Here is a 13907-nt window from a genome sequence, read left to right as displayed (position 1 = left end):
GGCTTGTAAAGAATAAATGTATTCCAGTTCCTGAAAGTCTGTGTGTTCCAATTGTACAACCAGAATGCTCCAGGAGGGTAAGGGAGTAACTCCTTGTATTTCAGCAATTGTGTTTAATATTCCTCTTCAGTCTAGATTATACTTAAGACTGAAAATGAACAAGAATGTTCATTTTCTTGTGTTATTGTCTCTATCCAGAAATCAAACTGCACTGAAAAGACCTTGCAGCCAATCATGTTCACATAATTCCTGAATAACTCCTCTATCTTTTTTCTGGGTTTTCATCAATATTATAATTGACCTGTTAAAGAAAATTACGGTTTTAGAAGATTATCACCACATTTTATATTTAAGTTTCTTAAATCAACACCAAGACACTGAAAATGATACTAAAATATGAAATACAATAACAAACAATACAATCTAGCTTGATGCTGTTTCCTGCAGATTTTTGCCCTGTATTTCATGTGTTTCTCTCCATCAGAATAACCCTAGCTTCCCCATCACGTATGACCTTTCAACAGACAGAGACAGAATATATCTTGTATAGTGTGTGTGATGGGCTGGCTGTGACACACATATTCACTGATCAATTGGCTGCTGTCAAACAGAATATAATGGCTGACTTCTCCCTGCTTTTTCCTCATCTGGGCAGGAACTTAGATGATTCTCCTTTACCTAACCACCATTTCTTAGGAAACAATGATAATGTCACTATTTTTCAGGTTCCCACCCTCTGAAATATGTTTTTGAAACTGGCCGTGGGTTCAAAAGTTATTTGATGCTGAGTGTTGGATAGAGAGAGAGTGAAGCCAACCCACACAGAGAACATGATCACATAATTCTCATTTCCTTAGGAAAATAGGCTGAACACAAATGACAATGAAACAAATATTAGAACCATTATCTGTTTATATATGGCCAGTTTGAAAGAAAGCATGATTTACTGCATTCTAAACTTCCTTCCTCTGTTATGGTTTTTCACTTGGTCACTTTTTGAAACAATAATTTGTCATCAAATATTACCCTGTGTTTCAACCAGAAAGCTGTTTCAACCAGAAAGCAACGCCTTGCGGCATTGCCCCGAAGTTAATTCCTTAAGCCATATTCTTTTCCCAGGAAAATCTGTCATGAGCCCATCCAAAAAAACCTTCCATTTCTTTTGTTATTGGCTTCATCAAAATATTATCTGTGGTACTTTATGCTTCTGCAGAGCCAAGACAGGTGACTTTCCATAGAGACGTGCTAGACTCTAGGGATGGTAGGAAGGGGAAAAACTCATGTAGGACCAGTATTGCTCTTTCCCTTCAGCTAGACATGGCAAGAGTGAAGATGTGTAGGGAGAAAACAGACAATTGAAAGATCAAAATATGAAGCATAACGAAATGGGGACATTATTGAGATGGCCTTTATAAAGGCCAAAATACACTGTTACAGTTTGCTTGATTGTAGGTTTCAGATACGACTGATGAAGGAAACTTAGACATTGCAACGCTGAGCTATGACCTACCTCCTCTTCGGGCATGATGGCACTCAGTGGATTTCACAGCAATCACCTGTGTGACCACACTGTCCTAAATGCGACAGGTGTAGAGCAAGCCACCTAAGGAGTATGACCTGAGGTGGCAGCCTGCTGCTGCTGAAGAAGTTGACTAAGAGGCTAGCAGAAAACACCAAAAATACTGAATAGAGGTAGCCAGGTGCTTGAGCTCAGGCTCCATGTAGTATCTATCCCACACTGTGGTTTCATAATTGTGAATCTCTTCTAAGATGGATCTGTCTAAAAAAGGCTCCACCCCTCTTATGTTAAGAATTTGAGAGCTCACCTGATCTAAGAGAGATACGCATTTCAATTATTCCTGTTTCATAAAAAGCATGAACTTGAAACTCCCTCCCTCAGCTCCTAGACAGAGTTAGGCAGGCAGGAGCACAGCCCTAAGCTCTGCTGTTGGGATCGTTGGGTCAGTGTGGACTATAAAGAATGCTTAGACAAACAGCTTAGATGCAGACACCCCAGTTAACTAAGATGAATCACAACCTGTATGTCTAAGTGGAGGCTAGTTGCCTGAGACCTGCCTCTGTTCTACAGTGGATCTTCTCAAAAGTCCTTAAATTTCTCATTTCTAGACAATTTTTCCATCCTCTGCATCACTGTCATGCTGGATGAGGTCTATGATTTTTCCTTTTCTTTTGAAAACTCTTGTCACCAGAACCAAACACTGTTTATGAGTAACAGTCTCACTATAACCATGTATGAACACAATGACTCCTTCCTACTCCTGCTCAATATTCCCTGTAGCCAAGGGCTGCGTTAATCTTCTTAGACACAAAATGACTGGGAGTTAGTGCTGTCCTGGTTACTTGCAGAAAGTATTTGCCTCTTTCTATGATACAGTGTCCCGTGCTGTCTATCCCTCTTCCAGGACATGTACTTTACTGCTGTACTAGCAGGTGTGATAGCCAAATAAGCCCAGTTTACCAAGCAATCCTTCTAGATCAGTGATAAATGTATTGAAGTGGACTGAACCAAGAGGCCTGACAGTCTCCACTCACAAACATCTATTTGATGATAACTCCCCATGACAAGTACTTTTTGAGACTTACTATACTGACCAACCTTTCACATTATACACATGTCTAATCTATGTATATGAAATGATCGTCTATCGCAACTTAATTTTAGCATAATATTTTTATAGCAAACTTGTCATATATCAAGCTTATATAGGAAATAAGCTTGGTAAATTACAAGTCACTCTTGATCTCTCACCTTATGCATAAACAAGCCCAAGCTTATAGTTTTGCAAAGAGTCAGAATAGATATATTATGAAGCTATAGATATTCATTTTCCTTTTATATATATATATATATATATATAAAAAAAATTAATATCTTTTACAGTGCTTCAAATTTCACTACAGATGAAAAGTGGTAAGTGAAAATGGAGTCCCACACTATGAAGTAATTTAATTTCTCTCTTGACCAATTTCTGTAGGATCAGTACTACTATGGCTCAAGGGTTCGTTCTACTCCAGAGAGGTCTGTGCGGCCAAGAATACCGGCCTACACCGGGCACCATTTAGCACTTCTTGGAGCACGTGCCTTTTCCATAGACACAATTTGAAATGGAAGGATGTAGTAAGATCAGCTCTCAAGACTGGAAGGCTAGCCAATCATTTCAGCAAACTGCAAAGAATTACACCCAGACTCTTCAATGAAGTTAAAATGAAGAAAATCAGGTGGTAAAATAGGCTGTGTCATTCAGCCATGAACTGCCTAAAAAAAGACCTGGTTGATAACTGGCTTTCACAGCGCTGACATCCTTAGATGCCACATGACATCTGGAGAGTCAGGAATCTGGTTTGGTGTATTCGAAAATGTGGTGCAATATTGAAATTTCGTGCAATAAAGATCCCCAAAAAGAAAAATTGGAGGTATGTAGCTAGCGAAGAGCATGCTCTGGGTGTCCTTGTGAGGCTGTGATGCAAAATGTGAAACATTTTCTAGGCATTGTAGCCTACAACCACTATTTGGGGGTGAAAACTTGATCCCTGTTTTCTGAGAAAGCATGGCTGTTGAGGAGGATTGTATCCTCATGGCTAGGGCACTAACCAGAAGGGAAACCTTGACCCTAGAACAATCTCCACTTGTGGCAGTTTGGACCTGCATCGTAGGACCATGCTCTGAACACCAGCCTATACGTGGCTCTGCCTAGAAACACTTTCCCCTCCCTGCTGAAGCTGAACAACTGTGCACTGCACGTGAATGCCAGGGGCCTTCTCATTGTGAAAGAGGTATGGATTTTTCTTTTTCCTCTTTCCAGAAAGGCACCTATTTTTGCCAGCTAAACAAGACGTTTGGGCAGTGCTCATTTTTAAAGAGGCAGATAAGGTCTACGAGAGGTTCAGCAGCCAGTCCACAATCCCACACGCAACTGATTTACTGGGCAATTGAGGCAGATCCCACAGGTCCAAATATTCCAAAACAGCTGCTGATTCTGGAGCATTTTTATTTTTGTATGTCCACTCTATAACTGAACGGTCATGCCCTAAAAAAGAGATCTCACGTAGAAGCCAGTCCTCACCATCCCTCCTGAGGTCAAGAGGAAATGTGAAAATTCCACTTATTAAAGCTAGACTCAAGCGGCTTCATGCCAGAGGCTAGTGTAGGAGATGTTGACTTTAGGCTCATATCTCAATTGCAATTTGTGTCTAAAAACATTCAGACACCTCTGTAAAACATTCAGGTATCTTGGAAACATTCTTCATATCTTCTGTCACGTTAGCGTTATTAGCTAGATACATGCATACAACTACTCACAGCTGAAGTAAGACACAACTCCTCTGAGTTTTTTTCACATCTGTGTGCATGCACAGCTTTGGTTTTGCCTCTAACCTTTCTATTTTTGCCCACAGGCTCCCACAGGCTTCCCTGTGTAGGCAATGCTTGGCCTGAATCTAGACACACTTTTGGTATAACTCCACAAGCTGGCCACGCTAGGCACTCGCCAGCCATGAAGGTGATGATTTCTCCTTTGGGTGAAAGGGCATTCTGGCTAGATAAGCACTCGGAAACACATTTATAAACAGCCAGAAAAATCTCCCATCTGTTTTGATATCCAAACCTTAACGTTTCCTATTTGAAACTTAACCACGTACTTGACAGCACATGCTCTTGGATCTCCAGTGCTGCTATTAAAGGGTACCAGCCAGGGCCCCTAGTGCCTTTTAACCATGAAAGAATCTGAAGTAACAAAATTTACTTTTAAGTTTTACAAATTTCCCTGGGTATTCTAGAAACTAGGATAGACTATGTATTTTCATAAACAGCAGCCCAGAAGGAAAACACATACTTTGTAACGAACCATCTGTCAAGGGAAATCCAGATGAGTTAAGCAGATGCAGGAATTCAAGTTATTTTTGATGTTCATAGATAAAAGCAGCTATCAAAACAGGATAAAAATATTTAATATTGAGTAGATGCTTGCTAGGAGTTCCTAGATGCAAAGAAATTTGAGCAAAACGAGGAACTCGGTTACCAGTAAAAATAAGATATGCTTTTCATAGTAAGTTTAAAATTACACTGAAGCATATCAGCTACTGGCTGCAGATGTTAATTCAATATTACTGCCAACTTACAACATTTAGAAATCACAAGTCAGGCCTAAAAAAGCATGTTATTAGTTTAAAGTAGCAAGATGGGTTAAAAATAATACACTTAGTACTGTTTTATTTTTCTGCCTTTTTAGACATGGAGTTATGCAGAAGCGACATTTCATTTTTTTCTCTGCAATCATGAGCTTTATTTTATGAAAGCTGAAATTCTCATGTAGTCACTGAATTCAGAAGCTAAGACTTTAAGACAAAATAGCAAAAAAGAAAAAAAAAGAAAAGCAACTGTCTTAAGACTTGTGATAAAATCAGGAGAGTTGGCAACACAGAGCATGTAACTGTGAAATCCTTCATCTGTACAGAACTTGCACGAAGCCATTAAGCACACACCATCAGAAAGGTAGTTTAAAGTCCTTTATTCCTCTGAATGTCCCTTTTACTTAGAGCTGCTTCTTTGTGGGACTGCTGCTCATTAGAGCAACGCAACACCAAATAGGGCTGCTCAGGGGAGTCCTAGGGTTGCTCTTATTTATACCAATCAACAGTGACCAAAACAGACTGTAAAAGAACTTATGAAGAATAAAATTTGCCAGAAAAAAGATGGTAAATGTTATTTCAGCCAGGCTTTCTCCTTGCTATTTGGGAGAAAAGGGTTTCCAGTTTCTACAAATCAGGTCATAGATTTACAGCCTGACTTTATCCCTATAGCAAGTACTAAAATAAAGATATTCAGGCCTTAGTCGTCTTTTCCTGCTTGTTACTAAAAAGAAGTCCTATGGTTAAATGTAACATTCTGGATCCCATGTATTAAACAGGGCTTAAATACAGCAGGATTCCTGCCATTATCAGTGTCCTACCCCCATGTCATCTGCTGCAGTTGCATTCATGTGCATTACTCTCTACCCTCATTTTAGATTGGATTACAATAATCTTGTTATACATATATTGAACCAGTTCTTTCTTTCTTTTATTAGCTCCTTGATTTGAGTAGAAAATTACAAGTATCTACACATCCACACAATAACTAGAGCTTGAAAGCGATCCAAGATGATACCCTAACCTAAGACAAGAACTGATGGCAAGAACAGATGGTTCAGGCAAAACTTACCCAAAGGGAGGTTCTTATGCCATGTGTTATGGCTGTTTATTAGATCTCCTAAAGGGTGGTGTAGCACCGAGATAAAACAAGCACTCAGTAGACAGAGTACGTGATGTGCAGTCAAATGGATTGATTTGTCTAGTGAATCTAATAAACGGATCTTCTTAATGCTGAGCAGGGAAAAATATTCGTTAGCCCCTATTCACTAGCTCATCCTCATTAAAAGAACGCCTTCTCGCCAGAAAATCAGAAGGGCCTCTGCAAAAGACTCTACAATGCATAAATATTGGTTTCTCTCGGTAGGTCTGTTTTCAAACAGCAGCAGTGCTAGCAGTTGTATTTCTGATCCCTAATTTATGTTCTTTGCTGTTGCTTATTCTTTGCTCTTCCTTGGTTATCATCAATATCCCTGTCTCTTCTACAATGCAAAACTGTTCTTTGCTCTTCAGTCCCTCTTCTACCACCACGTGTTTTTCATCTACATTAATTATATCCTGAGTTTCTGCATCTGATGGCACAGCCCACCCTACCATGCCTCAGTCATTGTTCATGCTCCTCTGTGCACCCATTCCACTACTTCTCCTTATACAATGGAGTAACTGCAGGGCATCTGGGAGCCTTGTGGTTCTGAGCCCCTCCAAATTCATGCTCTAGTCTTGAGAAGCAGCAAAAAAATCTTTTTCACTATCCCTGAATACCATGCCTATGATTCACATCAAATATTTAATGCTTATACTCTTTTTTTCCCCCTCTCCTTTCCCTTTTTGCTCACTTGGGAGACAAAAATGTGTTCATCATGTACAGATCCCATCTCCTCTCACCCTACACCTTCTAGTCACTAACCGTGAGATCATTTACTTCATCCTGTTCCATCAACCACTCGTGGCTCAAACGGTCTCACTCAGACGTGCCCCAGCCCTTCTTTCTTCTTGCTGGCTGTCTGTTCTCTCTTAGTATTCCAGCAGGGCACCTACATCCAATTTTGAAAAACTTTCCATCCCTCCATCTGTACTTCCTACTGGCCCATTTGCCTTCCCTCATTCAATAGCCAGCAGGTAACTTTTGCACTCATTTTCTCTTCTTTTCTGGTTTTTAATCTGATCACTCAGATTTCTACCTTCTCTGCTGAAAATGCCTTTTCTAAGGCCTCATTCAGCCTATCTCGACTGAGTCCTGGGTTCATCATTCTTTCCTCCCCGGTACATTTTCTTCCCTTGGCTTTTGCTGCCTGGGGAGCTTGTGACTCACCTACTAGCTCTTGGCCTTATCTTTGTATGATCTCTGAATGCTCCTTTTGTCCCTGCTCTGCAGGAGTTTCATATGGCTGTGTCATTGGATGCCCTCATCTATCTTATTCCTGTACAGTATCATGTGCTGTGATATTTTATATTAGCAGTTAAAGACCCCTGTCAATTCACACCTGCATTCTTTTGCTATCCATTATTATCCACCTCTTCCTAATATAGAGAGAGGAGCTACGCTTCTGCATAGCTTGAAGGTAAAACCAAAATATTTATCCCTATTTAACCTTCCTCTCTTTTTCATTCCCTACTGTTATTAAAATACTGTCTCACAGTATGCAAGGATCAGGTACGTTTTATCTATACGTACCACCCATTTGAATAACTGCAATTCTATTTCATTTGAGGTTATTTAACTGTCTGCTTCTGGTTAGATGACTGATGGAAGTATGGTTATGAGTGGCCTTTGCCAGATGAGAATGACTGAAGTTATGAAAAGATATTAGCATAAATCATAGCAAAGACATCTGAAAGCATAAGAGATTTGAAAATGAAATAAGCTGCTAATTCCCCTGGAGAGTAATTTTAGATAAAAGATCTCTGAAGCTACATTAGGTATTACTTAGTGTCAGAAGAAGTTGCTGAAATCCATGAAAAACAGCAGGTCTCTGATTCGTAAGATACAGATACCTCATTTCCCTGAGATGTTTATATATGGATGATATGGATATGGACAGATAAACAGAGAGAAAAATAGTAATCTGGGACACACACACACAAAAAGTATGGGGTTAAGAACATGTTAGCATACATTTATTACACGGAAGCAGTTCACTGTGTGACTGTGTCACAATCTGTAAGACTACATACCTGTTATATGTATGTGATATTCCTCTTTGAAGATCTTTTGGAAATAAGGTACTTTGAACTGCATGTGTGCAGATGGCAAGCCTGGAAGATTCACTTCAACATCACCCATAAAATGTGGAAACTCCCAGTCCTGTTAAAAAAAGAAAAGTAAGAGCCTAAATATAAGCTTTCACGGTATATTTTTTCCCTTTAAAATGGCTTAAATTAATAAAAGGGAAAGGTTCTATTTTTAAGCCTCCCATTATTGGATTTTCTTACTTTAAGTTTGACTGAACCACTTGAAATAGAATACCTGGTTTGCAGCAGATATTACAATATGATTTTTACTTCAGGTCATGTAATTGTGTATTTAAAAGTTCACTTCAGAATGACAATACTGAAGCCAGTGTGCCAGCTGACAGTACAAAGTAGTCTAAGCGGATGAATACCGATACAGCAACCTTGCAATACTAGTTACAACTTCTGTTACTAGTTTGGCAAACAGTTTACAGGTAAGAAATTGGCAAAGAAGGCCTGACCCTTTCAAACATTTAATATATCTGTATTCTACTTGTTCAACTTACAGGGTGTTTTCTGAATTTGGCCTTAATACATCTAAATAAACACTCCTTGCAAGTGCAGGCCCTTCAGCAAAATCTGCCTGAATCAATCCAAGCACAGTTTTCTCCACTGCTGTATTTCAGCTGACAAGGTGACAATGCTGGAAATGTGGAAGCTCTTACCTATCATTATGCATATTTTAGTCGCATGTGGTAACCCGGCCGAGGAGGAGCTGCATTTAAAGGAATTTTTCGCTTGGTTATCTGCATCCACCATCAGTCAATTGAAAATGGGTATAATAGCATGGCTCATTAGAGCCAAAACTGAAAGTCTAGCGATAGTGCTAGAATCAGTACGATTACTGCCAGAGCGGTTACTTTGCGCTGCAGACTGTTGGTGATATGCTATTAAAAACATACTGGCCCTCTTCCCGTGCATACCCTGGATTTGTATCCCACAAGTTACTGCAACAAGCACCTGAATTACTAAAAGTAAGATAAAGGAATCTGAGATGTGAGGAGCTCTGTGAGTCACTTGTGCTTCCTTCACATGAAAACCACTCCAGCGCAGTCATCTCCCCAAGAGAACTGATTCCAATTTTTTCTTTTTTTTTTTTTTTTTTTTAGTTTTATAAGGCTGGAAAGTTTCCTATCAGGGTAATGAAAAAAATTATTCAAAACTAAGAACCATCTCTGAAAGATGAATCACTATATATAACTTAACTTCCAAGAATTGCTAAGCGCTCCAACATTTTCTACAGTGGAAGGGAAATGGAAGAGTTTTATCAGCAGGGAACAGCATGGCCCAAACACTAACAGCAGCTGATTTGTGCTAACTCTTTGTGATACTAAGTTAAATGGATTAACAGGAGTAGAAGCAAGGAGAAAACATGACCCTTTGTACCTGGTTCTCAATGTTCACAGCAATACAGAAAGTGCCAATTTATAGATGCAGAAGATAAGAGAAATAAGGATGCTCTCCTTTTGCCTTATCACTAATGCAACGCATGCACTCCTGGTCGTGAGGTATGGTAATAACTGCCTAGCTGCACAACCCCTTACACTGCATCTGCAACCATCCCCTTGCAGGTGGTAGACATTCAAAAAGTGCCCAAAGATAAAAATTTTATGGGTGTACGCTCTCAGTCGCAGTATCTAATATACATCTCTGGACTGGTGTCTCATGTTAAGTCATACATACTCTCACCCAGGAATAAATAGGAAGAAATACATTACATATTCCTGAAGATAAACGAATGGAGAGCTGTGGACTCTGCATTAGAAATAAGTAAACATGGGACTATAAATCCGGCCTCCTGCTCTTGCCTTGCCCCAATGCTCCTACTGTGCCTTTTGCTGATTTACAGATAAAATTCCACCGTACAGAATTTTGTATTGGACTGTGTCTTTGCATCTGAGTTTTATAAAAAAGTTCATTTTTTCTGATCTGTATGAATATTAACTGATAATAAGTAACTACAATGCCAGCTCTGTCAGATGCGCAATTTACTGTATTATTTGTCTCAGCAAACAACTACTGAGACTGGAAAATATTTCATAAAATAAAAGCAAAACAGAGAGATCCAACCCGAACAGTGTGCTACTGTTTACATTATAACAGATGGGTGAGTGGAGAGCCCATTAGAAAAAAACATATTTGACACTCCAAACTACAGCTACCTTTCATGTGTGCATTATTTCACATTTTGTACATATATATCCCATACTGTATGAAGCGTGCCCGAATTGTATCATGACCTCTGTTACTCTGTAGCCCCATAATATGGTATTGCCATTGCTAGAGAGATGGGCACAAGAGACCTCACAGCTATAAACAATTCACCAGTGCCCAGATAAAGAAATGCAGATCTGGGGCTGGACAAAACTGCTTTTAGGGGTAACAAGGAGAACAAAGAAGTATCTAACATATGTGAAAGGCACTGTGTATAGTAAACCTGGCTGTAACGTGGAGCTTTAGATCAGTGAAGAAACAGCAAGGTCTAAAAGTGTGTTAGCAAACATAAAAATGCTCCCAAGTAGATCCTAGAGTGAGGAAAAAGAAACCATCACGATGAAGCTCATGTCCTTCCCAGCAAAGGACTGCAGATGCCAATGACATGCCGTAATGCCCCCACCGACCCCCACCAGACTGAAACTGCCCATTTCAGGACCCGCAGGAGCAGGGGGAGGGTGGGCAAAACACCGTGAAAAGTGGTAGAAGCTAAGAAGTGTGTGTATAACAATTTTGACATTATTATTATTACTGAAACTTTTTTCTGCACAGAAGTATTATCTTCTGTAATAATTAGATCGGAACTAATAATGATTCTTGGATTACACTGTTAAAATTGAAACGATACTAAGAATAAATTCTTGGCTTTATCTATAAGGTGTTTCTTCTTCACCCACAAATAATGTTTCGAATGTAACATCTTTATCAGTATGATTATAAGATCTGTTATTTAAGAACAGTCCCACTGGAAATAAAGAAATAAAATAAAAAACCAAAACCAAAACAAACCAAAACACAACTACATAAAATGTATTTGAAAGCAATATTAAAAAAAGGAAACTAAAATAATGAGTTAAATCTACCGACTTCCATGAAAATCGCTACAGCCACAGCACTTACGAAAATGAAGCTTCAATTTAGGTGATTAAATAGCCTTTGGGGCTTCATTTGGCTCACAGCTTTGGTAAGTGTGAGCATTTACTGTCCATGTAGTGACATTGTCACCTACGGACACATAGCTGTAGTATTATTATTGTGCAGGAGAGGAGTAGATGACTATTAACTTTTTGGGCTAATGCCAATATCAGGTTGTCAAATTCAAACCCAGCAAAGTGGCCATTTTGCTATCTAGATTCTAAGAAAGTGTTGTCCAAAATCGTTTGACTCGGTTGTTATTTTTTTCCTTACTGACAAGCAAAAGACAACTTAATTTCAGCAATATCCAGAAAACCATTTTCCCAAGAAATTCAAAGTGCCTAGTAGGAATAACCTACATCATTTGTTAATAGGTACACTAATGGCGCAAATGTACAAGCCCATAAATCTAACCGCTTCCCTCTCTGGAACACAGCTCAGGTCTGCATCATGCTTTCATACATGGTATTTTCTCTCTCTGGTCTCTGATATCAGTCTGTGCTCACCTCTGGGACATGAGTGACATACGCTATGTTCTTGAAGTTCTCAGCTCATAATTATGCAAAGTTCACTTGATCAGCCTTAGTCCTTATTGCTGATGTGCCTGTACTCTGCCGTATCTGGGACGTCATTAGGAACTGGGCCCAAAATACCATATTTAGAATGTATCCCTACTTGCAGAGTTTGAAAAATAAAGCTATACAACCATACTGTTAGCTCGTATTTGTATCTCTCATGCTGCATGAACAGATTGTTTCTTCTTTAAATCCATCAGCATAAAATTTCTAATATTCATCTACTTCAGTGGTTTCCAACCTGGGGGGTCTGCAGCATACCTCTATGCTGTTTCTGAAGAAGAAACCAACCCAGAACCAGCAGGCTTAAATCAGCTGCACACAGGTCTCTAACCTCACCAGCGAGTTTTGTGGCTCAAATGAGGTTATTGCCCCATTTCACTCTAGTCATGAGGAAAGGGCAGCCAGAGGATGAATTTAAGATCACTGAGGTTCATCCTAGTGTTGCAATGGGCAAAGGGAGCACCTCTGATTTCCATCAGCTACCTCATTATACCCAGAAGCACAGGCAAAACTGGATGCTGCAAAAGAGGAGATCATGGTATTTTGACTTTCTTCCCTTTGCTTCTAGTTCCCCACACCAAACAAATGCACACACTCTCTGCTGCAATGCCAGGTATTGGTTTAAGACCCTACAGTGGAGCTGGCAGCACTGATTTGGTATCTCTTTAAGTAAGGATATTTTTAGTAATGGTAACTGAGCATCAGAGCCACACTTTCTGATATCATCTGGCCCTTCTCTGCCAACACCTGAGGAAAAGAGAAGGCGTTGCCCGGGGAAGCCCTGTCCTGACCGGAGCCAGGACACGCAGCTGCCCTGGGGCTCCTGGCCAGCTGCCGGCGAGGCAGCGCAGGGGCACGCTGGCAACTCCCAGCGCCCTGGCTGGCTGCAGGATTGCTCCTTGCTGCTTGGTGTTTTTTATTGCAGGCTCTGGGCTGTGTCTCCCAACCCCAGAGGACCAGGACCAGGTCCCGGCAGGATTCAGCAAGGATCACGAGCTGTCTGGGAGGGCGATGCTAGCCCTCAGCAGACTGCATCCCACGCTTCATGCACACACGACCCCATGTCCCTCAGCCACCAGCCCCTTTCCACCCAGGAAAAACTGACACAGAGAAGGTGGGACCGGGATTAAAAACGAGTAACGATTAATGGTAAACAAATGTGCCATGCTTTCATCTCTCCTCCTGTCTGAATGTAGCTCATAGGGTGTTTGGTACACAGTAAATATGAAGTAACACTAAAAATAATATAAACACTGTTCAGATATAATCATGAAAGAGGACAAACATACACTGAATATTTCTGCTTTAATAATATATGCTATATTTAACGCTAGGAAAACATTTGTATTTTAAACCCCTCAGAATAATAAACAAAAATAGAGGGAAGGAACTGAGAAAATGCACATATGAATATGTATATGTGTGCTTGTTCCAGAAACTGCCTATAGCAGTTTTTATTTAATTTATTAAAATCTTTTTAACTTATGAGGTAGGTATCTTTGCATCTCTTAGATAGCTTTGTTTCAACTCTCAGAACATGGCAGGCAGGCAGGCAGCTAGAGGAAATTTAATGAGAGGCAATGGCTATGTATTTTTGCAAGTGTTTGAAGTAAGAAATGAACAGCTGGAATTCAGAGACAAAGGCCCGACCCCTCTGTGGTTACCTCTAACTTCACTGCAGTGCTGCAACTTGCAGTGATCTCTGCAGCTGAGATCTCTGCAGCTGTGAGCTGCTAAAGTACAAACATCATTTTAATATTTCATTCAAACATACATGAGAAGAGAAGTCAGCAGCCATGACTAGAACTCACTTTCATGCCT

General features: G+C 40.0%; 1 protein-coding gene across 1 annotated transcript in view; it reads right to left on the bottom strand.

The window, feature by feature from the left end:
- Window positions 1–13907, bottom strand: part of TMEM117 (transmembrane protein 117) — a 237693-nt gene that overhangs the window by 3199 nt on the left and 220587 nt on the right. Inside the window, exon 8 of the mRNA XM_075148206.1 lies at window positions 8323–8452. Coding sequence (XP_075004307.1) covers window positions 8323–8452 — 130 coding nt within the window. The remainder of the gene's footprint in view (window positions 1–8322; window positions 8453–13907) is intronic.

This window comes from Calonectris borealis, chromosome 1 (assembly GCF_964195595.1).
Source record: "Calonectris borealis chromosome 1, bCalBor7.hap1.2, whole genome shotgun sequence".
Taxonomy (NCBI): domain Eukaryota; kingdom Metazoa; phylum Chordata; class Aves; order Procellariiformes; family Procellariidae; genus Calonectris; species Calonectris borealis.
Note: the sequence above shows the minus strand (reverse complement) of the source record. Positions and strands in the feature narration are given on the sequence as shown.